General features: G+C 35.4%; 1 protein-coding gene across 1 annotated transcript in view; it reads right to left on the minus strand.

Moving 5' to 3' along the window:
* Positions 1–27,556, minus strand: part of ASCC3 (activating signal cointegrator 1 complex subunit 3) — a 255,756-nt gene that overhangs the window by 205,161 nt on the left and 23,039 nt on the right. The window contains exons 5-8 of the mRNA XM_027881455.1: positions 5,354–5,474; positions 3,058–3,265; positions 2,160–2,301; positions 1,469–1,594 (exon numbers count right to left, since the gene is read on the minus strand). Of these exons, the coding sequence (XP_027737256.1) occupies positions 1,469–1,594; positions 2,160–2,301; positions 3,058–3,265; positions 5,354–5,474 (597 nt within the window). The remainder of the gene's footprint in view (positions 1–1,468; positions 1,595–2,159; positions 2,302–3,057; positions 3,266–5,353; positions 5,475–27,556) is intronic.

A 27,556-nucleotide genomic window follows, 5' to 3' on the forward strand; every position in this document is an offset into this window, starting at 1 on the left:
ACTTCTATTTGATCTCATGTAATAGGAGTCATATCAAAGAGCAAAGTTCTAAAGAAAATTATTTCTATTTCAAAATTTCACCGTAAAAATGAAAAGAATATCTCTTGATGATACACAGTCTACAAGGAGAGATACCTGTGAAATTTGTATAATTGATGTATTTTTTGCAATTATTTTAAACATTAAATGTGTAAAAATCTGCAAACTATTAATTTTAGATAGTAATTTTTCTGTCTGAACCATATTTTTTCTGAAAGCAGTTAATGCCTATTGAAATACTGGTACTTTCAAAAAAGTTTACAGATTATTAGGTACTATTTAGCTCAAGAGAAAGACATTTCACTGCAAAAAGCTGTCATGCTGAATATTGTCATATAAAATGTCACATTTTATAGCTGCAGTGGCTCCATTTTTCTATCCAGTTAACCTGTCATTCAATTCATGAGCACAACATGAGGTACTGTCACCTATGCAGAAAAGAGCAGATTCCGATATTAAAATTAAACTGTCTTCTGTTTTGAAAGCGTTAAATCTTTATGTAATACAATCTTTACTCAGAGTCCCAATAAAGTGTTCTGGGTATATTTTCATTTCCTGTTTTCCCACAAAGTAGAAAAATTTGTTTCCATGTTATATGCTGAAGAACTAAGAAATATAAAACCTTCTTCATATGTACATCTAGCTTGCTCTTTATGTCTCTATTCAAATCAAATCTTCTGGTTTTTTTCGATGGATTTGACATGTACAGTGAGGAGAACAGAGGTACATGTGATGGACTACTGCAAGTTTTAGACTGTAAATAACTAACCAGAAATTTAGTTCTTTTACCTCAGCTTTTTCACCATTTTAAATCAGCAAAAGTTAAATTAATGCCTGTTTTACTTGCATTTTCCCTCTCTGCCTTTACTTTTTATCATCAATATTTTGCTGATGATGATTTGCCCTCTTCTGTTTAAAGAACCATTTGAGAGGACTTTGCATCCCACACAATCTGTAACACCACACTCAACACCCTGAACAGCACTGGACTGCAAGACTAGTGCAAAATAGTGATGTGCAGCTATAAAAGCCAACCTGTACAAGTCCAGATACAGAAGCTCAGGTTCACTTTGCCATGTGATCTTCAGAAAGGGAACAGAATTGCTGTAATACTTTCATTTCATTGTCGTGATTCAGATCACGGCTCAAAACCATAAATATGTGAACAGGTAATGCCCAAGGAATTGAGAAGTGCAACTCATGAACAAGTAGTTCAGATCAGGAATTCCTTGAATTTGAGTCAGCATGAAAGGGATGATTTCACCGAACTACGTTTCCCACTAAATATTCTCTAAATTAATAGTGAAGAAATTAACTGGCTGCATTTACATATCACATATCACTGAAAAAATGATAATTTTTCCAGTTATTTTTTTGTAATATAAAGTAAAAACTAATTTAATATCTTTGAAATAAATGGTATACTCACCTCATCTAAGTCTTTAATATAAACAATTTTCTCTTCAATGCCAATAGGCATTGGTTCACTATGAGGGATCTTCACCTCTTCATACATTTTATTGTTTTCTCTCTGAACTGATTCTGGTAAGAACACCTAAAACAGTATTACAGGAAAACTAATTCAAGGTATGAAAATACAAAGTGTCATTATGTATAACTTACTTAGAACAATACTTTATCACTTTCCTTCAAAAAATGAATCCAAAACATAAGCAAATCTCAGTGATTCATATTATAGATAGCACTGAACACCCCAAATGGAAAATAATCAGTTTTACTACTGAGAAAATAGTCCCAACCTTCCCTCCAAAAATAACTCTGCTTTATTACATTTCAGAATCCGTTAAGTGTAGAATTTCAGAAAGCATTCATTTTGTTAGTCCATTCAAAGGTATCCAAAAGATAGAAAAACAGTATTTTAAATATATAAGTGAACCTAGAAATAAAAGCCAATATATTAGTTGAGAATAAGATTATTTCTTTGAGAGGTAAAATAAAAACAGAATATATGGAAGTGTTTAAAACCATCTGAAAAGAAACGCTGCTTCATACGTTGGACTCTGATAAGTAGGAGACCAAGGGAACAAAGGGAGCCCTGCTAAACATTATTCACTGGGAAAGATGTACTATTCAAGAAGGGTCATGCACCAAACACGTACCTTTGCACCCCCAATGAATGCCGATGTTTTCATAGCTTCAGCTCGGGAATCATAAACATGAGGATAATGAATTTTTTCGAAGCTCATCTCTCTCTGTCTACCTAAGACTGGCATACTTCGAGCATTCAAAAGCGCTAGTTCTCTGTAAGCAGAAAAATAACTGCAATAATTCTGCCCATTTTAAGCTGCCATCACAAAAACCGAACATAGTAAATTAACGTCAGAGCAAGAAATGCAGAAATTTAAGAACAAAAAGTTGCATAAAATAATCAACAAAAAATTTTACAGTGTTATTATGTGGCACCAGTTAAACCAAATCCTTATAACACACTGTTTACATACAATTCAGAAGTGCAATCCGATAAGTGCAAGGTTTTCCTAAATGCAGTTTTGCCTCTTTTTAAGCAATAAAACAAGATGATTTCACAGTTAGATACCAGTTCCACTATATTTTTCTCAATACAAAATACAACAGCTTATTTGTTCCTTATCCTTTCCCTCCTCTACTCCTCCCGCTAACTTCTGGCTGACAACATGGAAAATAGTACCCATTAATCTTGAGAGAAAAAAAGAAAGATAGTTCTGATAGATTTAGTATAGACTTCATAAATCTTAAGCAAGTAGTGTGCGTACAGGAACTAAGAAAGATAGCCTACCCCTCTAATCTGCATCTCCAGCCCACATAAATGAGATCAAGAGGATTCTCATTAAGCAGATCACTGCTTTCTTTCCTGAAAATTAGGTTTTCATATTAAAAAAAATTCTACGCTTGCACTAAAATGTGACTTGAAGTCAGAATCACCTAATCACCAAAGTAAACTAAAAGAAAATAAACTATTATGATAAGCTGAAGTAGCAATTACAAGAGAAGCATTCCTGAACTTTCAGGATTTATTACCTTTGCATCCGCAGCTCTTTGGGATCAAAGCACATTTGTCCTTCTCCAGAAACTTCTCCATCTTCCCCAGCTTGTTTTTCTTTTCTGGCATTTCGTTTTTCTTCCCGACGATACTGTTTCATTAACAACTTTTCTTGTTCGGACTGAATTGTAACTTGACAACCATAATTGGGCTTCGCATTTTCTCCTATGAACTTCTTGCACTGTTCTGCAATATGTTAACAGGCATGCATCCCCATTAGTACTGGATTCCATCTTTTTTCCCCCAGTTTTATTCTAAAGGTTTGATTTTCGATGCTTGGTTGGGGTTTCATGTGTGTTTTGGGGTTTTGTGCATGTGTGTATATAAAAATAGTTGAGCCTTATGTAGACTGTGCAGTAGTTGGCCTTTTTCACTTACATCTAGGCATGTTTGTTCTCTTCCTCTGGAGCCAAAAACTTGAAAATCTTTTTTCATCAAATAAACTTGCTTGACCGCTAACATTTTGAACAATTTGTGCTGCTTAGTTTTCACCTACAACAAAAGTGAAACTCCCACACCTCCCAGCATGCTTACTGGCTAAGGTAACAATAACCTGTTAAACAGCATAGAAGAAAATCTCATAAACTGTCAAAATGTCCACATTAATATCATCATGTCTGTAGCTTTAACACTCTCTCTTGTATTAAAAGGGGACAACAATGGATGCAATTTCCTGACTAAATTTAATTCAGACTGAACACAGTAGGGCAAAGAAATGTTACTTGATTTGTCTGATAAGCACAACAATCACCTTTACTGCCATGGAAGTAAATTACACAAGAAATAGTCAAATAATACAGCATGGTACTAAAATGCAGTACACATACAGTTCCCTGACTTGTGCTTATTTTCTCAAGGTACAAATTACTCAAAGTTGACTAAATTTCTGCAGACAGAAATTATTCCCTTCCCCAAATGCAATTTTAGAAAGACAAGACTTCAATCCCCATTAGAAATACCATTTTGATCAACTTAAAAACAAGAAAGTCTTATTAAAATTAATGGACTGAATTCAAGGCAGATCATCTTCAATCTCAGAGAAGATACCCAAATATCATTGACTCCTTTACCACAGGGAAACAAGAGTTCTCTCCTCAGTGAAAAATGCATACAATCAGTTACACTTTTCTATTGTCTCAAAAGCATAACATTGAAAATATTCTTCCTCCACATTCTAGCACAAATTACTGTGATAGATTTTACTGATGGCATAATGAAGAATAATTTCATAAAAGCTTCCAAAATACTACTTCTGCTAACTGAGAAGAAAATATTCATGTAACTAAAATCTGTACATAGAAGAAAGGTAAAATAATTCCGTTTCTACTGAACGTATTTTAAATTTTTTATTATTTGATTACTTGAGAAGGGAAAAATACCAGAACACAAAACCTTGTTATAAAGCAAGACTTTCCCTTCAGAAATCACAAATAGGTAAAAATAATGGTTGTTCTGTTAGTTTAGACTAACCATCAGCACAGTAAGACATGAACTTCTAAGCACTTGCTTATATAACATTTCACTGAAGACAAACATATTAAAAGTGGGGCCATTTGCACTTTAAAATTATTGTGAGGATAAATAAATCCCCCTTTACTAGTACTATACATTTTTCTAATTCCATATACTGTGAACATGCAATGGGCTGCACGGTGCTGTGTCCATGTAAGATTTATCCCAAGTCACAACCTATATGCAATCAGATTTATTTTTGTCAGAAAAGAAAGTAATAAAACTTCTATTAAAACAGCAATTTGTAAAACACATAAAAAAGCAAAAATCACAGTATAAAATCTGAATTCCTTTTTTCCCCTCTCTCACTTATTCATCCTTAACTTTATTTTTTAACATCCTTGACTTCATTTTTTTTCAGAAGTGGTTGTTACTGTCTGTGCTTTTCGTCCCCAAGGCCTACATTAGTAGACAGTACAAGGTAGAGTGGAAGCAGGAAAGCAGATGAAGAATAATGGAAAATCAGGTTATTTCCACAGTAATCCATTAAAAACACAACAAGTGCAACTCTTAATACATGCTAAATTTGCACATGCCCATAGGCAGCTGAAAAATAAATAAATAATGCAATCTGTATTTGTTTCTCCTGTATAATCAGAACACAATTTCTTTGTTTAAGCCCATAAATACATTTCCCCCTTAACCCCCCTATTTTTTTTCTTGCTTTTTAAACACACATTGACAGTACTGCTTGAAATGCAAGTGAACAGCTGGAAAATTACTTTTTTTCTGGTTTGGAATAAAAATTTTGTAGTCACTTACCTTGCAGAGCCTGGAACCTGTTATCATTTGGACAAGTCAAAGATCTTTCCAGAATCAGAGATCTGTTCTGTAGGAGTTTCTCTATGAGTTCAAAACCTTCAGGGCCTAGCAGTTCAAATAACTACAAAAAAAAAATCAAAGTTATAAGTCATTATACAAATTAACTTATATTTATAAATAGGACTGCAATATCTCCATCCCTGGTAACATCGTATCTGTTGACAATGACAAATATTTAACAAATCAATGAATTTCAACTCCTAGTAATTCAACCCAAAGGGTATCATTTGTAATATTCAGCCAGGTTCTCTATTACAAAAAGGAGAAATTACAGAAAGTTTTCAGCTGGAAATATTTAAAAATCTGTGAATTTTGTCTATTAAGCAAAATTCAATTTCTCTTCAAGATTCTTGCATAAAATTCAACTCTTCTCAAGACTAAACTTTATATGTCTTTCTTTATGGTTACTTATGTATGCTACAAATTTTTTCCTCCCCAGTCTATGCAGATAAATCAAGAGAACCGATGCTTCCTCATAAAAGTCGGACAACTAGGAAGTTATTCCCTTCCAGTGAACAAGAGATATAGCCTCCTGCATTTTCACAGTCACATCCTAGAAAAAAGCCCTTCCATCTCCATCTCATCTACAATTATTTTGTCAAAAATCAAAACATTCCAGTAGAGCAGCAAGTTATTGAAACCCATTTTTGATTTCTGATACTGCTTAAAACAAATTTTCTGCATTTTTTTCAATTTCCAAAAACAGAAACAGGGCAGTTTCTCCTTAGTGCTCTTTGAGTTTGCTGCTAATATTATTCATAAAACTTCAGGAATCAGGTAAGAATACAAGTTGTGATATACTTTGATGTGATGTTCTATAAAAGAGTACGAGTTTGGCACTGTGGGATACAAGTATTTCTGTTCTAACTACAAAGAGGAGAGAGCGGTCTCTTACTGTCCTGTATTTAATTTTCTAACTCCTTAACAAAGGGTTTTTCTGTGGTTGTCTGTGACTATGGCCCTCTGGGAACACCTTGAAATAACTTCATTTTGCCTCTTCATATATTTGCAAAATTCTGAACAGTGACAACAGCATCAGATCAACGATCCTTTTTTGCAGGCCAATCTGTACTTCATAACATAAACTGTCATTTAAAAATAAGGGGAAAAAAAAAAAAGGTGTCACTCCTGGCCCTCAGGGGTTTCCATGAAAAACATAAGGTTTGTGAAAATTAGTACAGTGACGGTAGAGTTTGCAGAGACTATGAAATAACAGCTCTGAAAAATATGAAGTCTTGTATTTCTTTCATTAGAGTAACCAGTGGTGGAAATTGGAGAAGCAGTCCGCAGAAAAAGTAAAATAAAAGAATGCAATAAATGTGGACAAACAGAAAATTCTCAGACAGAACTATCAAACTACAAAAATATAGAACAGGGAACTGCCTGTTAGACATCAAATCTGTTGTCAGGGATTTCAAGCTATGATGGATTTCTCTTTATCCAGCCTTCACTAGCACTGATCATTTTGCATAGCTTCTATTTTGCATAGCTATTCACTGTCACTTTACAGCCACATTTTTGTTAATATTATCTAAAGACATAAGACAACTTTGATTTTATATTTTAAAAGAAAGTGGTAAATTAGTACCAGTAAATTGGAGCAGGTTTTTGCTTAAGGCAGGAAGGGAAAAATACTTACAAAAACAACAGGAAAAGAAGTATATTTGAAATTGCCTAATTGTATAAAGAAGTGAATACAAACTTGTCTTAACTTTGCTAATGATTCGTTGACTGTGAAATACCAGCAACACAAGGAAATGAATGCTTTCAAATTACCCAGATCTGGGGTCAAACACTAATTTCTCATCGAGGCAGCAGACACAATGTAAGCGCATTCAGACTTACCATGTTGCTCCCCCAAAACCCCTAAACCCAAAACAAACACACAACACCACCCCATCAGCACCAGAAGGCAAATAACACATTAGCCCTAGAACATCCAGTATAGACCTTCAGCTCTGCACAAGACTCCAAAGCATCTCTCTCACTGGACGTCATTAAGAATAAGCTAGAAAAGCATCATTCAGAAAAGATGGGGTTTGCTAGGGACATAGATAACACCTTTATTTGGAACAGGAAGCTATTTTTCCCCTCTTGTTTTCCCAATATATTCTGAAAACAAAACCAGCTGTATCAAATTATTTCAACCAATTAGAACAGCAGAAACTTAAAAAGAAGCAGTAATGTATTACACAATGCATTCTAGTTCATGGTCAGAGCTGATGAAGCATAAACACTACTACTCCATCCCCAGCCACCAGAAGAGTACCAAGGTGAAACTGCATATCCTAGTCTCCAGACATCCTACCAGTCAGAGAGAACCAAACCCATGACCAACTCTACAACACTCATGTGGTAAAAGTCTCTCCATTTTGACCTCTTGATGATTGAACAGATATTAGTTCGCTAGCATCAGTTTGAGAACCACCTAGATCACCTAAACAGTCTTGCTGCTGTCTGAAAAGGAAGGAGGCTTTCAGAACATTTTAAACAGCTAAGACAGACTGAGTTCATTGCTCAAGAAAGAGGGGAAAAAGCAAAAGAATACAGACTTGAAGCAATAACCAGTTCTTACTGACAAGATGTTTCCCATGCTCACCAGAAGCCAGTCAGAGCTCCTGGGAGCAAAACAACCATTGAGAGCTAAACTAAGAAAAGCAGAAGTGCTGAGAGATGGAGAGTAAGTCAAAGAGTAAGATCTTTCACCACCTACCACTGATGGTAGAAAGAGTCACAATGTCAGAAAAAGTTTACAAAGAGTAGAAATAACTAAACTTGAGGAATTGCAAGATCAAAATAGTATTTATAATCACATTTTTTCATACTATAGGGGTAATCCACTGCTTCTCCATTAAGGTATTAATAACTATCAAAGAATGTTACTGTTTCAAAGAACAATTCTTTACCTTCACATTTTTTGAGACTTATGAAAACATGTCAGGGTTCACACAGAAGGCTTTCGACCATTTCAGCGGAACTGTGACTTTCATTGGCGTTTTTAAGCCTTATTTTCAAAGTAATCAAGAAATGAAATGACCACCTGAATTTCTGTAATGATAGACAACATTAAAGATCTAAGCAGCAACTGTACCCTATTGTAACTCATGAAAACCAGTGTAAGCTGGAGAAAAAGCACAACTTGTTGGCATCCAACTCCAATAAAGTGAATACTGTCTGACCACTTCAAAAATAGCACCAAAAAAAAAATCACTTTTCCATTTTAAGAATTACATCTTTAACATTCATAATCACAGTATCAAACTAATCTCGATCAATAGAGAGTATACATGACTTAAAACCAGCCCCCACAGTTTTATCTTACTCAAAAGAGAAAAAGATGCCAAAGTGTGCACAAAGTAGCCATCTCACTATTGCTATCAATCTTACACTGGAAAGCACTTACACTTTATGGTGACAGGTTGACTGTATAAATCAAAGAGCAGGAAAGAGAAAATTAGGAGCTGTGTTGAACGGTCTTATGCCTAGCAAAAGAAATTAAGCCCCAAGGCACAGAAAACAATTGACTGAGAAATAAAGCAGCCTTCTTTTGTCAGGACATATATTTTCTATAGCAGTTTTACTTTTTGATTATATAAATTCAAGTCATCAACATAGACTGGAGTGGCTGAACCAACTGTAAAAGGGTAAAATCCACAACACACTGCAGTACCTACTAAACGCTGATGTTGTCCTGACCACCACAATTCAGTCTCACGCCAGGATGTTCAGCTGGAGGCAAAATGCCCAAATGACTGTTTATTTGAGTTGCTTTGCATGCTGATTTACAAAACACAAATTTATTACTTGTCACAGAACGCTGTGTCATTTTCTAATGTGCATAACAGGGTTCTTCCTGATATTTAAGGTAACTGCCCTACTATGCCACAGAACATGCCCATAAAGAATCAAACTGCACAAGCAGCTGTGAAAGAACAGAGTAAGAATTTACAGATAATGTAAAGCTTAAGAAAGTTATGAAGCAAGCTCCTCTTGTACTCTATGTACTCTAAAGCATCTCCAAGAGATGAAGCACTAACCCTCAATGAGCAGCATTGCTCCTTTGGACAAGTATCTAGTGCACAGAAGTTCCTAATAATCACTACAGAAAAGGAAAACTTCTGCAGAGGTTTTACACTGTTGAGAAAACAATTTTGGATACATTTTGCCTTGAAACATTCTTCTTCCTCTTCTAGAGAAGAAAAGGCAAAAGAAGAAAACTGGGATGCTCACGTAACAATTTATGTATCTTAAGAGACAAATTATTATGTTTCATTCCAAGTGCAATGTTTTCCATTAATCAAAAGTAGGAATTAGCAGGGTCATAGCCAATCCAGCATTCTGTGGGATGAAATTTAAGCCTTCAAATGCCAACTAGAAGCAACAAATCTTAGAAGAACAGTAAGGCTGAGGACCATATTGATGACAGCCTAATAGTAGCTTATAATGCAGAAACTTCCAGAGCAGCAGTTCATAGAAATATTTTCAATAGTTTTGTAGCATCATACTTATTTCTCACATATTGAACTTCTGCCACTCATCTCAAGTGCTCATTCCAACAAGGGGGCAACAGGGAAATTTATGCTTGAAATAAAGATAATTAGGTCTGAGCAGCAGACATGTTCCTGGCCTGTACTTGAGCCTGTAACTTGAATGCTGTTAATGACTTCACATGATTGACAGAAAAACATTAAACCATGTGTAACACTGCATGTAAAACAAAATCCAACAAAAATAACCTCAGACAGACTCTCAGACCAATAGGTACCCAGATCATGACCTTGTCATGAGAGCCCGGTAGGAAAAAACATCTTGTTTACAAAATCTGCAAGGGTTCTGACACAGAGAGTGGCACAGGGGCATAATTCTGTGTTCAGGGTATGTGCTAGCATTTCAGAATTGATGTGTTATTATATATTGTGGCCTAAATAGTCAACACCCAAGACTCTGAGAGCAGGCAAAGGAATCTGGTGAATGTTCATTGCTGACTTTCTATTAAGTTATAATGAGATAAACTAGACAGCAGGCAACAGTTGGAGAGGCTGTGTGCCAATCACTAGTTTCCTGAATCCCAGCCAAATTATTACATTCCTTGAAGTCAGTAACAGATTGTGTCCAAAAGGCAACCCTGACTGCCTTTGCTAACAAAGGTCCCAGGTGACATCAGTGACTACTCCATAACCATAAAGACATAGCTGAGTGAGATATATGATTACTCATATTTGTTTGAGTGATTTTTGCATTTCATTTTTACGTGCATAGCCTTAATATGTGGAAGAAAGCATACTGAGTAATCAGTCTGGGAACAAAAGGACAAGATGTCTCACATTGCATTAGAAAGGTGTGGCAGGGTCCCCATGCTAATGTTTTCTACTGAATATATGCTAGTTTCTAAGGAAAGGCAAAACAGGAAAAAGTAAAGAGGCACAGACAACAGTCTTGCATGTAGACAGCAGTCTATCTGCCAGAGCAGCTACAATAAAGAAACTGAACCCCAATCAGACACATGACAGAGCAAATTTTTTAAAGTAAGGCTCAGCCATAAAAAAGTACTTATTTTTTGCCGAACTCACAGTTCAAGATTGAAACAAGATTTTACTCTGAATAATAAATAGCTAATATTCACTTTCAATTCCATAAAGCACAATTTACAAGGATCGTTGGAGGTCCTTAGCGTGACCTCAAATATGAGGCACGCATAGAACTGCATGCATTACTTTGACATCACAAACTATCTGCCATCATAAGGGCATTTTTCTTGATTTCTACATCTTCCTTGAGGTGAGAAAGGATCCTGTAAATCTCATAAAATATTTGTTTTTCCAAATGTACACAAAAATAGACCAGGAACAGTCTTTGTAGCTTGCTTGAGTCTCAGTATTAGGTAATGCTCTACAGCAGTACATGAAACAGAAAACCAAATTCAGCCAACCAGTGGCTGCCCTTTGAATTTCTTTACTTTTATAGTCTAACAGCTGGTCTGGGTTACAGAGTGCCACCTACACATTTAATTGCTATCCCTTCACTTTGTGGCTTGTTTGCAGATGATACGGCTTTACAAGGCATAGTTTTCAAACAGCTGTGGAAGAATCATCTCCACAGCATGATCTCAAGTTTCTTCTGTCCTAGTAGCTCTTAAGCAACTGAAACAACTGCTTCATTAAAAAAATTGTAGGGAAAATAGGACATTTTTCTTGAGCTACAGGCTTACTGCAAAAGTTATCTGGATATAGCACCTAGAATACTGATTAAAAGATTCAGTAGTAAAAACAAAGACATTAAAGATGGGGGGGAGGGTGCATGAAAAATTTAACAGAAACTTCATGGATATAATACATACTCTGATTGCTCATTACTATTGTGCTGAAAAGTAAGACACCATCACCACCTCTAAGAACTACAGATTATAGAAGAATACCTGGTTCAAAAAGAAATCTCAGACATTTTGTCTTTTCGTATTTTTTTACAGGTTGATTAAAGCAAGATAAGCCAGACAAGGCATAATTTCTTAGCATATTTTTAATAACAGATACTAAGTGTGTAAGAAAGACATTATGCCCTCAGATCTGCTGTTCTTTTTTCCAAGCTGGCTTTTTTGAATAAGAAGCATAAATAAATACACCTGATAAAACAGGTGTACTCACAATGCTTTCCTGATGGAGGATCAGATAGGTCAGAACAATGCACCCCCTGGCAAGCATTCTAACAAGACAAGGAGCACCTGCCTCAGGCAGCCTCCAATGGAATCAAGTGCCAGCTTCATAAGGATGACTGAGAAGTTACAATTTTTCATCAGAGGTCTTAAAAGTCTGACTGTGACATTAGTTAGTTTTGACTTTTTGGATTTTACTATCAGCTGGTAATTAGAAGAACACTATTAGCCAAATAAAAATTTAGAAATAGGTAGATTAAAGAAAAGCAGCAAAATTCAAGGAATTCCCTGAATAAAACCTTTGATTTTTGCTCAGATGATAGAAAAAGGCTGAGTAAGGAAGCTGATGGAAAAGTTTTCATATAACATTGTCTTTGGGAAAGATATTTGCATAAAGATAATGAACACACAGCAAATGTTCAACTTTGGTTTGCTTTTCTCATTACTGCATTCAGAGTACAACAAGATATCCTGGAAATCTGATCTTCAGTATCGGACACAATCTTAGTCCAAGAGTAGTAATACAAGCACAATAAAGACATGGCCAATTACTCTTTTTAATACCACCTCTCCTCAGCACATGGGGATTATCCTCTATTTTTATGTATTTCTATATCCATAGATGATTATACAATTTTACTTCAACTGCACACTAGTAAAAATGAATTATAGCAAAATAGTATTAAAACATAAAAACAAGTTTTTCAGATGACTCATCCTACAGGTACCAGGCAAGACTTCTTTTAAATCAAACTATTAGTTTACCAGTAGTTTTGACTGCAGGTATCTCTTAGCATTTGTCTCATATTAAAAAAAAAAATAGCACAATCTGTCACAGCATAATTGTAAACTGCTTGCTGAAAATCTTCCTCCAGGTCCTTGTGCAATGCCGTACTAAAACTGCCTACCTTATCTGAAAAAGAGACAAGCACAAGATCACAAACCTTAGCAAATTTTCATAATATTTTTACATGAAAATAAGTAGGCTGGAGAGATCACCACCATCATGAATGTTTTAAAAGTCATTAATTAGAAACTTTGTTGCACTAATTTTGAAAATTTCAAACACATAGCTACATGGCAATTTCCAGCAGCTAAATCAGCCTGAAGACTTCGGCAATTAGAAATAATGTCAAACAGCAGCTACAAACATCAGACGACTGATTTGCCTTCTGAAAAGGAAGCCCTGAAGACAAATTTAAATGTAGAAAAACTCCCTGTTATATGATTCCTTAAACTAGTATTTATCTTCAGAAGTATTCTGGGATCAGCTGTTAACAATTTTTTAAGAGAAAAAAATCCTGATGTCAGCTAATTGCTGCACTTGCAACTTTTCTTACCTATAGACACAAGGGTAAGAAATTCTGACTTTACCCAGCAGAAAATATACATTATAGAATTAATTTCTGTATCAAAATCAAACTTTTTTTTTTTTAAGGGTGAGGATTTAAGAAACTTCTAAAATGGCATCCACCATCCCAATGTGTACTGACAGAATAAAACAAAATACCAGCAAACGAAGGAGTTTGTTCACGTTGTTTAACATGAGGTGGATGAGAAGAGTAGCAAGGGACTCTAATACTGGAATCTAGTTTTATTAGGATAGTCCAGTCAGAATTTTAATGCCCTCTTCCAGACCCAGAAAGAGCTGAAAGGTCTCGCAACTTTGCGAAGACAACCAGCCCCAGGCTGCAAACCCCAGCACCCTGGGCAGACATAGGTACAAGTGGGTGAGAAGGAAAGCAGGCAAGTCTTCGTGAAACATAGCCTTTTGTATTATTTAAGGGGTTTGTAGGAAAAAAAAACTTCAGCAGGGGGAAGATTTTTAGCATAGCTTTCCAAGGAAACTAGGCCTACCACCACATCGTTGTGCGTTTAGCAGCATGTGAATTAACAAGCAAGCATTAAGCCTTTTCAGTAGCTCCCAGATTTAACAGAGACACACAAGAGTTCAGGACCAGTCGCAGAGATGGATCTGAATCACTGCTCTTTGTGTCTCCTGCTCTTATCTTCTGAGAGGCTGCAGCGTGAGCACAGTGGCATTAGCACACTTCAGTGAGCCCACCAGCACAGCACCAGCACAAACTCTTTGTCAGGCAGCAAAGCTGCAGCCCTCGCGGTGCCGCAGACACCAGGCAACACCGAGCAGGACATCTGGCTCTGTCACTTCTGCAGCTCAAGCAGCTGTGGGTTTGGGATTTCTTTGTGAGGTTTCCCCCCTTCCTGCCTTCCATAAAATGATTTGGAGGAAAGTGATTTTGTGCCTAATTAATGAGAGCCTTAATGTTTCAGCTGCCATCTGACTGCATTTCTTGCAGAACTTATAGTTCTTATGTCTCCACGTGGATGTGAAAAGAATTCAGCATCAAAGAAATTAAAATGGGAAAAGTTCCACCAGCTACAGATTGCCTTGCTCCAAAAAAAGATCTTATTAAGTTTAATGATATATTGAAACTGATTCAAAAGTTATCATTAATAGATCAAGCCTCATACCAACTCAAAGTTGCAACAAGCTTTCTCTCAGTACAAAACTGAAGGAAAGGAGTTGACAGGAAAGAGGAAAAGTTACTAAAAGGATGGACAGCAACCAGGTCTCAGCACCAGGATGAAGCCTAACATCTCATGACTCTCCTTGTGGCTCTTTCATAATTTTTAAGTTTTGTCCCCAAAAACCAGCACTCAAATGTCATTCCATTTGGTTTCTTATGATGGCAGACAGCATTATTCTTTTTTCACAAAAAGACAAAGTGTCCTGTCATCTGTGGGGTTTCAACAGTTCGTGGGCAACAACAAAGCAGTATACTTCCAATTAAGGCCACAACCAAAAAATGGAAAAAAATGTATCAAAAATAACAGGATTATTTTCTCTATATGAAAGAGAAGCAGATAAGCTCCCTGGTGTAATGAGACCCAAGCTTTGTGTTGTCTGTATATAAAACTCTTGGTAATTGTAACAAAATTGCAAAGAAAATAGAAGCTTGAAACGCCAGTCTCATGCCAAGTTAGAGGCTTTGATGATAAGATAAAACACCACAGGGGTGATCCACATATGCCTGTACTTTCCCAAAATGGATACTGCTTTTATGAACTAGGTAATGGGGAATAAGCTTTGTGATATGTTAATGTGTTAGGGCTAGAAAGTCATTTTACTGAACAAAAGCAAGTGCCACTTTGACATTTAAAACCAAACATGTTTTATGAGACAAGTTGCTTTGACATGAAAATATCTGTCATGTGAGGGTACACACATACAGAACTAAAATATGTTATAAAGTTGTAATTTCATGGTACATTAGGAAAAATGAAGATTAAGTTATATCAACAAAGTATCATATGCAACGTTTTCACATCGTGTTGCATATACATAGCAATGAACATTCAAATTAGCTGGTTTTAAGTCAAAATGAATGTTAAACTGTAGGGTTTTGAGCTGTTCTCTCAAAGGAGCTTCACAGCAAGAGCTGCTCCACTTCCTCATTGATTACCAAGAAATAATTACTAAAGACAACTTGAATTTTCTACTATGCAAACAATTTCCTATAGTCAACTTGTGTGTGATAGTTATTAAGAGAAAAACCTAAAAAATTAACTTTTTAGTGAACAGTTACATTAAAGTAATACAATTGCAACAGAAATTCAGTCTTGATTTTCCTTGGAAAAAGTCTTCTAAATTGTCCAAAGACTAAAGAGAAGCAACACTGCTTTCAGAGAAGTTTGGAGATTAAGTTTTGGATGACTTCAGGAAGAACATAAGCAAACAATTTTAAAAAAGCATCCTGGCTAGGAGCACTTCCTCTTCTTTATTATGTTCCAGAGACTTGGAAAAACTACTACATAATGCCCTTCCATGTTTTCTAGCAAGCCTCTTAACTCTGATACCAAAGCTCGGGATTCATAGCATTTGTAAACATTCCGACAAGGATCCTAGATAAGTTTCCTAAATTTACAGCTAACTTTAGGATCACTGGTAGATTAGCAACAACTACTATAGGGCTGACTGAAGAGTTCTCCAGGAGCAAATAATGAACATTTTTGGAAGTCAGATTAAGTACTTTATTTCCAAAAATAAGCCATTTATAACTTTTCAAGTGCCCTATATGGTTCTCAGATAACATTTTAACTATTACTTCAGACTTTGTTCAATATTGCAAAAAGAAGACACCAAGTGAACAGTGCAGGTGTGGGTGGTGGTTCAATAATAATGAAAAACTATTACTAGTACTAGAAAATATGTAACAGGTACAGGGACATACAAACACCACCCGAGACAATTTCCATTACTAAAGAGCACTGGTAGTCTAGCTATGGACTACATAAAACTGGATATTGAATATTTATTGAAATAATAGTAATCTACTTCTGATTCTTCATGGCTGCTTAAAGCCCTTGAAGGCAACTAAACATCCATGTCCAAATGGAGCAATTAGATAACTTAAAATGTCCTGAAGAATGTCTCACAAGGAGTAGAAACTTCTCTCTGTGGTACAGTTCTGAGAGTTGATGCTCATACACATTTCTTTGATTATTGCAAAAGCAATGCTAAAACTGGAAACTGACTTGCCTAAAATCTGAAAGTTAACTGAAACACTTGGTGAGATTGTTCCTTGCTAAGATGAACAGCCAATATCTAAAAAACTTTTGTTTTATGGTGCCAGTCTATTGCTCTCTCCCTCCCTCCAAGTGCCTTTTCCTGCAAACAACAGTCCGCTGGTACACTCCTCCCACACTAAATATGTTTGTACTACAGCTATTTCTTTGGATCAAGCCAGACTGGCAACTAGTTTTTCATATTTCATTTCCTCAGTTTTCCATGTTTTATTTCACATGCTACCTTCTACACGATGGACCTCACATGCTACCTTCTACACGATGGACCTCCTGTGAACCCTTTCCCAATTATTTTTAGCATGTTCTATATATAGTAATGATGAAGTCATCTTCTGAAAATGCTTTCTATTTGAACACATTCTCCACTCAAGATCAACTAAGAAATGTAGTTGTAATACTGAAAGTATCTGGCAGTGCTTACTTACAATGAAGATCTTTAATGTCTTTAAAATGAGATACAAACATACAGATGTTAATGTCATTGAAATATGTTCAATCACAATAAAATTCACTAGTTCTGGTTCTTCTGGTTTTTTAATTTAAACATCTACCTATCTGGATGAATATTTTTATGTTTTCAGCATCTGCATTTTTATAAAGAATGCCAATTGAAGTAGCATGTCAAGATGTTTAACATTTAATTTGGTTAGATTAAGAAGAGCCAGTGGACTCTTCATTCTAGAATTCCACTTGTGAATTCCACTCAGCTAGCTTCCGCAGTTTTGTTTTGTCCTCTAATTAACTTGACATTAATAACAAAAGGTTTAATGATGACTTCTATATAACAAGATAAAGTGCCATGATTTTTTTGTATTCTTACAAGTAGCATCCACAAAGCTAATCTCCATAAACGTAGCACTTCAATAAACATTGCTGAGCAATACAAGATAGTAATACATAACAATATACATGATGTATGGTATTCATACTATATTTAATACAAGTAATAATACATAGTAGCACAAGATGTTGAAGCACAGCATGCTTTTGTTGACTTTTTGCAGAGTCCATGCCTATATCCAGCATGGCACTAACATGGTAAGTTTAGGGCCCTGGAGAACCTCTGCACCACGACAGAAATACAGTCCTGAGACAGTCAGTTTTGACATCAAATATCCAAGATTTTCTCTGTATTAATGCATATTTGAAAGCTGTTTCCCAACACCTCTTATATCTTTATAATAAATAACTAAAGTAATAAATAAGATAGCTCATTAAAAAAAAAAAAAAAAGTTTATGCCCTAAACCAAGCTATTTAGGCAAAGTTTTTATTACAAAACTCCCATAATGCAATCTATTTTGCATTTTGAAAAAAACCTTGCAGTATGACTTCTCTCTATTCACACGAGTATTCAGTGTTTGTTAAATCGATTATGTAGTTATTACCACATCTGCTTATATCAGTTGTTCAAGACTATTTTATTAACAGTGTAAAACCCAGTAGATTATTTACTCTTTACTGTTTTAAGCAGTTTAGCCTGTGAGTGTGTAACCAGATATCCAGTTCCTCTGTAGGAAAGTCTCATAAAAATGCCATAGCACCATAAAAACATAAGCATAGACTAAGATAAATAGTAAAAACAAAATGCTTTTGAAATCAAGGCAAAATCATAAAAATGATTTTAATAATGCCAGTATTTTATCTTAGGGATTTTTGTCTTTGTGCTTACATATATTTAATAATAATTTAAAAATATACTCAATTTGGCTATTCCTTCCACTTTGGACAACAACATCAGTCACTTCACTACCGACTTCAGTCTCCAGTCAATTTAATTTTCTCATTCTGTAACAACCTGTACGTTTACCTATGCCTCAGTACATTATGCTATTTACTATATTTCAAAAAGTGTTTCCCACTAAGTTTTCTAAAAATTATGTATTGAGTCTACTTATATTAGCATCAAGTTCTGCCAAATTTCATTTTAACATCAAAGTTGTCTTTCTCCACTAATAGTGGCTTCATGAAAACTCTGCAGGCAAAATAACAGCCTTGTGCTGGGGGTCTCAGAGCACCTTTGGTTCTGCTTCAGATGAGTAAGAAAAGCTGCAGCTGGGAGTCCTATGCCTGAAGAGAAGAGCAGCAGCTTATACAGAAAAGCCAAGCTTTAGCTTTGACAGGGAACCCTCTGGGAGGAATGAAGCACACACAGACTGATGCACCAAGCTAGTGACAGGTAAAACTGAGTTTCCAATAGCAGAGCATTCATGTTTGGTACTTGGAAGAGCCAAGCCTTTGCAAAGTCCAATATTTGGCATTCTACAAAGCAGCAAGAAGCTGACACTTCAGATCTTACTTTGCTTAAAGTAAATGTCTACTTTTATGCCTGCACACTGCACTTTTCTGATGGTGAAGGTCAGCTTGTAGCTAGGGGAATGGCTACACAGAACGCGCAAACAAGTTCCACTTGCCCTCTGCGCCAAACAACAGTGTCAGGCAAATATTGAGCCAGAGCCCATTGAGCCGTGCACAGACAGTGCAGCCTGTTTCTTGAAAGCACCTCTGTTTAGAGTCTGCACAGTAAGTCAGAAGAATGATCTCAAAACTAGAGCCTGAGTGTCACTAAAGTCTGCAAAAAAATGAAATGCTGAAGTACTGTTCACAGTCAGTACTATAATGTGAACTGTGAAGAGCTCAGAGCTCTTAATATAAATTATATATTCAGACTGTTCAGGGAATCACTCTCAGTACAGACCTGAGAATTACAAAACTGAATTCAGGTTTAGAATTGTAAGCTAAGTATTTCTGGGGTCATCAAATTTCTGGATACTAATAGTGAGAACATAACATTTGTAAATGTTACACTGAAGTTCTGAATACTCTTGAAAGCAATGAGCAAGAAGCAACGAGAGAACATTGTCTGCAGTGTTTGCTACTGACAAACAACATGCTAAGCCATACTAGGAAACAAAATCTACACACATTTTCTAAGTCTTATTCTAAAATAACATATGTTGTGCATTCTTGTATATGCTTTTCCATTCTTTTACCTTAAAGAATGAAGAAGTGTGTGCAGTCTTTAGGAATTAAAAAATTCTAGCTGGTTTGCATTATGAGCTATAAAATACGCTCTTCCTTTTTGAACTGTATTTCAGTGTCGTTTCACAGCGTTACTTTTGTCTTAGCTTACACATAGGAAAAAAATTTAAATATTCACATAAACAATGTCAGGCTTTTAAAGGGTATTACAAATTTGGTCACGCGAATTAAGACTATATGTTATTTTCTCTTAAAAGAATAATGACCATTACAGATTTAACGTAGAAAACTAAATGAATGATTTCTCTGGACAACAAATGTCTGTTATTTGATAAATACTTAATTTAGAAGGCCAATTTAACACCTCTGAAACTGAGGTCACTTTAAAACCTAATTGAGATTACTTGCAACACAAGGACTATTTATTTCCTGTATACCATAATTCATTATTTAAGTTACACATAAGGTTAAAATTTAAGTACTTAAAAGGCACACTCCACTTATTATGAGATTCTACTAACTACGAACTTATTACAAACAAGAAGCTTTTTAACTCAAAAAAAGAACATATTAGGGTAAGGCATTGATTCTATTGTAAGAAATCCATCATGGAAAATGAAGACTTAATACAGAATTAGGACTAAATATTGCAGAAGTATTTTCTCCAGTTAATTCTATTTTTTCAATTCAAATGACATAAACACAGAATGGCTGAGGTTGGAAGAAACATCTGGAAATGACCTTGTCTCCAGGGCTGGAGATTCCGCAACCTCTTAAGCAAACTGTTCTGTGTCTGACCACCCTCACATTGACACCAAATGTTATGTTTACAAGGAACATTCTGTAATCCAATTTATGTCCCCTGCCCGTAGTCCTGCCATTAGGTATAACCAAATCTGGCTCCATTTTCTTCATTCCCTCACCATCAGATCTGATCAGATTCTCCAGACTTCCCTTCTCCAGGCTGAATAACCCCAGCATTCTCAGTCTCTTCTTGTATGTCAGATGCTCCAGTCCCGTCACCATCCCAGTGGCCCTTCCCTGGACTCAGTCCAACATGCCCGTACTGGACACCGCTCTACATCTTTCAGATTTTATTTGTTCATCCTGCTACTCAAAGAAGAGCAATAAAATGCATAAGAGTGCGATTTTAATTAAGAAAGCCTAACATTTAAGTAGTAACTACACACAGTTTTCATAGCTTTTCCTCTGTGTTTGCTCTCCATTTTATAAGCAAACTGAAACAAGTATACCTATCAATAAAATACTATTAACAATAAGGTCAAAAGAAATGAGACTGCATATATTTTCCAGTTTAAAAGGCAAGTACTGATCAAAGTCTGTCTAGACACACCTTTTGTCATGATCAGACTACCATGCAAAATGCAACATCAACATTTTTTTAAATAAAACTTTTTCAAATTCAAGATGTGTACATATATTGTTCAAATAAGAGCAGACAGCATCAGATAAAGTAAGTGATGCTAATCCAAGAACTGTGGGGCTTTTTGAAAGATAATCATGATAGGGGAAGGTAATATTTACCCAGCCTCACAACATACACTTTTCCTTGCACGCACTGTGAAACATCAAGTAGAGTTTTTCCCACAAAAAAACTCAGTTAACACAACAGTGAACATTATACAGAAAAATTTAAAGGGTCTTATCTCCTTTATCAACCCATCAGGTTTTAGAGTAACATACTACTGAATATATATGTATATCAGAAATTAATTCAGCAGCCAATATTCTAAAAAAAAAAAAAGACAAAGACCCACAGAGACTTTCTGTGTTTAAAAAAATGTGCCTTTTTTATAGTATCCATGAAATATATGCTAAAAAGCTTTCTTGGAAAAAAAAAATCAAAGGTAACTGAAGGGCTAAAGGGCTGTAACAGTATTATCTGCTGACTGCTGAACTCTATAGTTTCCATCCTGATCAGAATTAACAACACTGACCAGTCCCAGTCAACTGTGAATGATGTGCCCTACGACTTGCAAACTGCAGTGTAAAGCTGTTATTTCTATTGCCAAATCCATCCATTATGTTTTGGTTTAGACATGAAGAAATTGTAAAAAAACCAAAACAAAACATCACTGCAGGCTGAAGGGTACACTGCTTAAGAAATAAAACTTAGTTTTCAAGTATCAACAAAACACACTGAAATCCAAGCATCTTAGTCAGTTTAACAAGGGCAAGTGTACTCCAGGAGTGCAGCACAGGCTGGGATCTATCCATCTGGGGAGCAGATCCAAGGAAAAGGGAGCTGGGGGTCCTGGTGAGCAACAGGTTCAACATGAGTGTGCTGCTACGGCAAAGAAAGTCAACGGGATGTTGCGTTGTATCAACAAGGGCATCACCAGCAGAGAAAATGAAATAATTTTCCCACTGTACTCAGTGCTTGTCAGCCACACCTGGAATACTGTGTTCAGATTTGATCCTCTCTATATAAAAAAAGATGTGGGTAGGCTGGAAAGGGTCCAGAGAAAGGCCAAAAAGATGAATCCAAGGACTGGGAAGCCTGCCCTGTGAGGAAAGGTTGAGAGAATTGGTTTGTAGAGCCTCGAGAAACGAAGGCTTAGAGGAGGCCTTATCATCATGTTGTAGCAGTTAGCAGGTGCCTTGCAAAGAAGAATAGAGACTCTCTCTTTAGGAGTCACATGGAAAAGACAGGGCAATAAGTACAAGTTACTGCTGGGGAGATTTTAATTGGACACAAAAGGAAAAATTTTCACAGTGAGGACAATCAGTCATCAAAATAATCTTTCCAGGGGTGTGATGGATTCCCCAACACTGAACACTTTTAAGATTCGGGTGGATAGCGTGCTTGAGACACTTCATCTAGGTCGTGCTTTTGCCATGAAAGGTTGGACCAAATGATTCTTGAAGTACCTTCCAACCTCATATTCCATGATTCTTTGTAATGGCTCATATCCCTACATCAGGAAACAATTTTACCTTATTTTCCTTTGAAAGTAGCCAGGTATGTTTTCCATTTTGAGTGTCCTGGATCAGCTAACTTCATTATCTAGGTCCCTTACTGTAGCACAAATTTCCCTTTTGAAAGGAAAATTTTGACTCTTCACAGTTACTGACAATACTTCAATTCAGTTCAACACTAAAATTCAAATTTTTTCTATGGTCAAAAAAATTATTTTCAATATAAAGATAAAGCAGTTAAAGAGAAAAGTGCGTGGATATAAAAATTATCACATTGAAGCTAGAAACAATATAGAGCTCACTGTTCAGTCAAATTGAATGCAATGTAATCTTTCATAAACCTTCAGAAACTGATAGATGAAACTGTCGGTCAGGGATCACACATCTACAAGTGCAATAACACCATGGATAAGAAAAATATAAGTATGATTAGAGGTGAGTTAGAAGGATTTTGCAAAGAATGAAAAAGACATTCAGGTAACTGGAAAATGGCATAAACATAGCATGGGCTTACTAATGATACATTACTTGGTCTAACACTTCATTAATGTAGAAAATGAGTAAATAGCAGTTGTTTCACATCTGGACTTCATTTAAAACATTGCAATTTTTCCACATGAGGACTTGTTAAATTTGTGAAGATAAGTGTTAATAGAAGAATTAAAAGTTGGGAAGGAACTGCCTGAAGGCTAAATGAAAAGAAAGACAGTGTTTAAAAGGCATAGCATCATCTGGAAAAGAAGGTACAAGCACAGTTCTTTGATGCTCATTTTTAAAAATGTTTTAGAAAAAAAAACAGGAAAAAAAAAAGGAAAAGTGATCATAAAACCAGCCCTGAATAAAGTCAAAAAGCAGAAAACAAGCTCATTTTAAAAACCTAAGCAACAAGACTGAGGCGGTCTTCAGGGAAGAAGCTGGGACTAATTTTCTCACCTTCTTTTATTAATGAGTCTTCCTCAGTTTAAGATATTGTATCACTGACAGAAAATTTTCATTCTATATTCTGTGAACATTTAAACAGATTTTGCTTTTCTTTACTCTTCTGTACTTCTTTTGCAAAAAGGTTGGTGGTGGACACAGAGCAGCTTCCTGTCAGTTCACTGAATTGACAAATTAGTTAAGTTGCCCTTGTTCTTGATTCCATGAGTATTTACAGGTTCGACCAACAAGGCATCTTGGCAGACATTTGTGGTGGGATTAAGATAAAGCAACAGAAACACTGTAGATGAACTCACGTGGGAAAAAAAAAAAAAAAAAAGAAGTCATTATCTTGCTAGCAGTGACAAAGGCAGCTAAAAACCAGTTACAGGCAGAAGCCTGAGAGACAACAGAGCTCCACTTAGAAGTGGCTGGAGAAAACTGTCTAAAAGTCTGTTGCTACATCAAGCATTCAGAGAACACTACACCGAAAAAAAAAAAAATAATCTGTTAACTTCCATTCTGAAATAAGTATGAAAAGAATTGAAATTCAGTAATGAAGCAATAACCTTTTGGCTCTAATGATCACTATATTACTGGATGGATCTAATAAGGAATACATACAGGAAGAGGTGCTGCCCAATTCCTGACCTCTTTTTTCATCATATAAAACCTATATTCCACAACTTGGACTTCCAATTTCAGGTTTACTTTGATTTGAAATGAATGTTTTTCACCCCTGAAGGAAGGATTGAGAACCTTCAAACTCCACATTACTACCCTTTGGCCTCTTACTGTATGTCAGGTTATGACATACATACAGCTTATGACAACAAGGAGGAAAACTTACCTTACATTTTTGGTGAGTGGTTGATGAATACTGAATTATTGGTAGAAATTAAATAAAAAGGAATGTTTTTTCACACCACAACGGTTGGTAATACAGCTGGACTGTATTTAACTGATAGAACCTCTGGATGCTATAGTTCCAAGTACATGTATATGTTAACCTTTTAATGCAGACAGCTGGAAAACAGTCGCAACTATAAAGCAGACAAAAAGAGCCTACCCGGTAAGTGCCTTGTGTCTTATTATATGGTAAATAAAGGTATTGTGTGTAGAGATAAGAAAATACAAATACACGTGCTATTATGTAATACTGAAACTACTACTTACAATGTAATTTTCTGGAAAAAGTCCTGCTATTTCACATCTTAGCCTAGTGTTCTAGCCATTTACACGTTTAAAATGTTTTTTGTCTGGGAAACACCATTTAATTGAATACACGGAATGACATTAATATTTTTAATTTTATTTGGGCAAAGTTCTTTCCTTGTTCCAAGATGAATAGAATAAACAATTTTTCATAATGTATGCTGTATTAATTAGATCTTAACACAGTTCTGATTGAACTTCCTTTTTTCCTCCGGTTACTTTATCTCTACAGGAAATTTTTTGTTATGATAATGTACATCTGCCTTAGTGTAAAAACAGACAGGTATTTCCAAAATAAAATTCAGACAAATTTTGCAGATAAACTACATCAAGAGTTCACAGAAGAAAGAGATGCCCTCAAAGAATAGCATGGTGTAATCAAACAGGAATAAAAAACCCTTCTAACTTTTTCCTAGTTACCCTGGGAGGTGACAGGTGGAAAATCTGTTAAAATGCTCTCAAGATGGCTCTAGTCTTCATTCTGAAAGCATCATATATTAGAAACTGCTCAACTTGAGAAATACACTGCATACTAAGTTTTAATAAAAACCCACAAAAGTCATTGGCTGAACTCTGTAACTGGCCATCCACTTTTTCTTCCTGTGTTTAAATAATGGTCTTGTTAACACATCATTACAATCTTACGTTCATCAACAAAATCTGAGACACTGTGAAAAGTGTGTAGCTGTCATTTAGCTTTACTAGAACTTATGTCCCAAATGAAAAGTCATGCCCTAAACACTTAAATTATAACTCCTTTATCACTCCAATCATAAGAATCAATTTTCCTCTAATTAAAAGTCACCACTGATATGCCAGATAAACAAACTGTCCCAAAGGAAGAGCGGAATGTTGTTAAACAGTGGAAACAAAATATTTCTTCTACCTTGCCAACCGCTTTAAACATAAGCTACATGCTGCTGTAGAAAGCAACTGATTTCAATTCCTTGAAGAGTTCATTAAGTAGACGAAAACCTAAACAGCATACATGTGTGCCTATACATACACTAAACAACCCCAAAAAAACAAACAGGATAGCAGCCCAGCCCTGAAATTATATAAAATGTTTGTATTCTTAATGTGGTCTGAAATCTCAGTAAAGTTTGCTCAAGGATCAAATGAAATTGTCATACAGAAGTCCACTCACCAATATCCTCACCACCAGCATGTTCTTTTCTTGTTTAATAATAAACATAGAGTGGTATTTTATATTTAAAATATAAAAATGCATTTTACAGATCTGGATTCTTATTGAAAAGAATTATCCTTTCATATCGATAGTTCTTTTTTTTCTTTATAAAGAAAAAAAAATTCATAGAGCATAGACACTTTAGCATGTATGCATTCCCCCAAGCAATGAAAGATTTTCAGTATGCATGATCAATCACATACTTGTTATACCATCTCATACAGCAAACCTATGACCTAGTTCTAAAAATGGGTTATCTTCAGGTTTAAAAGTACCATCTGCTCTTAACGATGGCACCAACAAAATTGCTGTAATAAAAAAAAAAAAAAAATCCCTAAGTAATAGTAAAATCCAAAGCCCAGAACAAATTTTCAAGCCATGACTATGCTTACAGAGAGCACAATACAAATGCCAGCTAGTCTTTAACAAAAGGTGATCGGGTTCAAATTCGTCTTACTCCCTCCTCGACCCCCAAATTGCACAATGAACAATGAAATAAGACCAAAATAAGGAGAATGGGGAGATCTTTGGGCTTTTTTATTTTTATTTCTTATTACTAATTGCTTTTAACAATCTAAAATAAGATATAGTTTTCAGACACTCCAAGGAAAGAATCCTTCTTCTCTCTAGTGACTTTTATTAAAGAAACTTGCTGAATAATCTTCAGTTTGCTGGCACACAATTTTTTCATATTATCAAATTAAAACCATAAAGCCATCAAAAGAGAAATTTTGCCAAGAATTCTTTGCTCCAAAAACTAATGGAAAGGAAGCCTTTAATCGTGACCTACATAAAAACTGATAGCTTGAACTTTCTGCCAATTCATTTCGCAATCCATTATGATCATAAAGTTGCGAAATAAAAATAAGGTTATTCCTTCTTGCTTCAAGTGAAAGGTTTTGAGCCTTTCCTTTAACACATTTTACAAAGTAAACTTAGGCATTAAGTAGGTATTATGCAGAAATATGGAACTATAAACTTCAGGTCCCTATTACAAATGAAGATACTCTTTTTGTGTTTCATTTGACATTCAAGTTTCTTTACTCAATTTCTTTACCCAAGACCTGTTCAGTCTTCTATTTTCACATGTTCTCCTTCAATACAATCAAGCAAAATATTAAACTGTTTGCAGACATGGATTGAAGTGTTATTTTCCAAATATATTTCAATGAAGTAGAAATTATATCAGCTTCCTCTTATATTTAGGATCTCAAACTAGAATTCTATAAGAAAATATTCATATGCAGAATGCAGCTCAAAGGGCAGCCAAAATGAGGTCTACTGATTACCAAACAAAACAATAATATGGTTTCAGCAATTATATCTTTATGCACTAGATATCCATGCATAGTTATTTAAATCTAAAATCTATCTCTTAATTTTTTTGTAAGAATAAAATCTGCAACTGTGATGGCAAAAATCCTGAAAATTTTCACTATAGTGTATTTCACTGCTCTTTATTCCTACCATCAGTTGTACTTCAGTAGCAAATTTTCAAATTTAAAATCTCTCTGAAAAGTCAGTTTTGTACTAGATGTTTTCAGGGAAGGAAAGCAGGGCAAGTTAGGAAGAATAAAGTAAACCTAACAGAAAAGTGCATAGAAAAAAAAGAATTAGCAAACTGCAGGAATTCTTTCCCGACCC

The sequence above is a fragment of the Empidonax traillii genome, unplaced genomic scaffold (genome assembly GCF_003031625.1).
Source record: "Empidonax traillii isolate 1590-97213 ecotype Southwest subspecies unplaced genomic scaffold, ASM303162v1 scaffold89:size1181294, whole genome shotgun sequence".
NCBI classification, from domain to species: domain Eukaryota; kingdom Metazoa; phylum Chordata; class Aves; order Passeriformes; family Tyrannidae; genus Empidonax; species Empidonax traillii.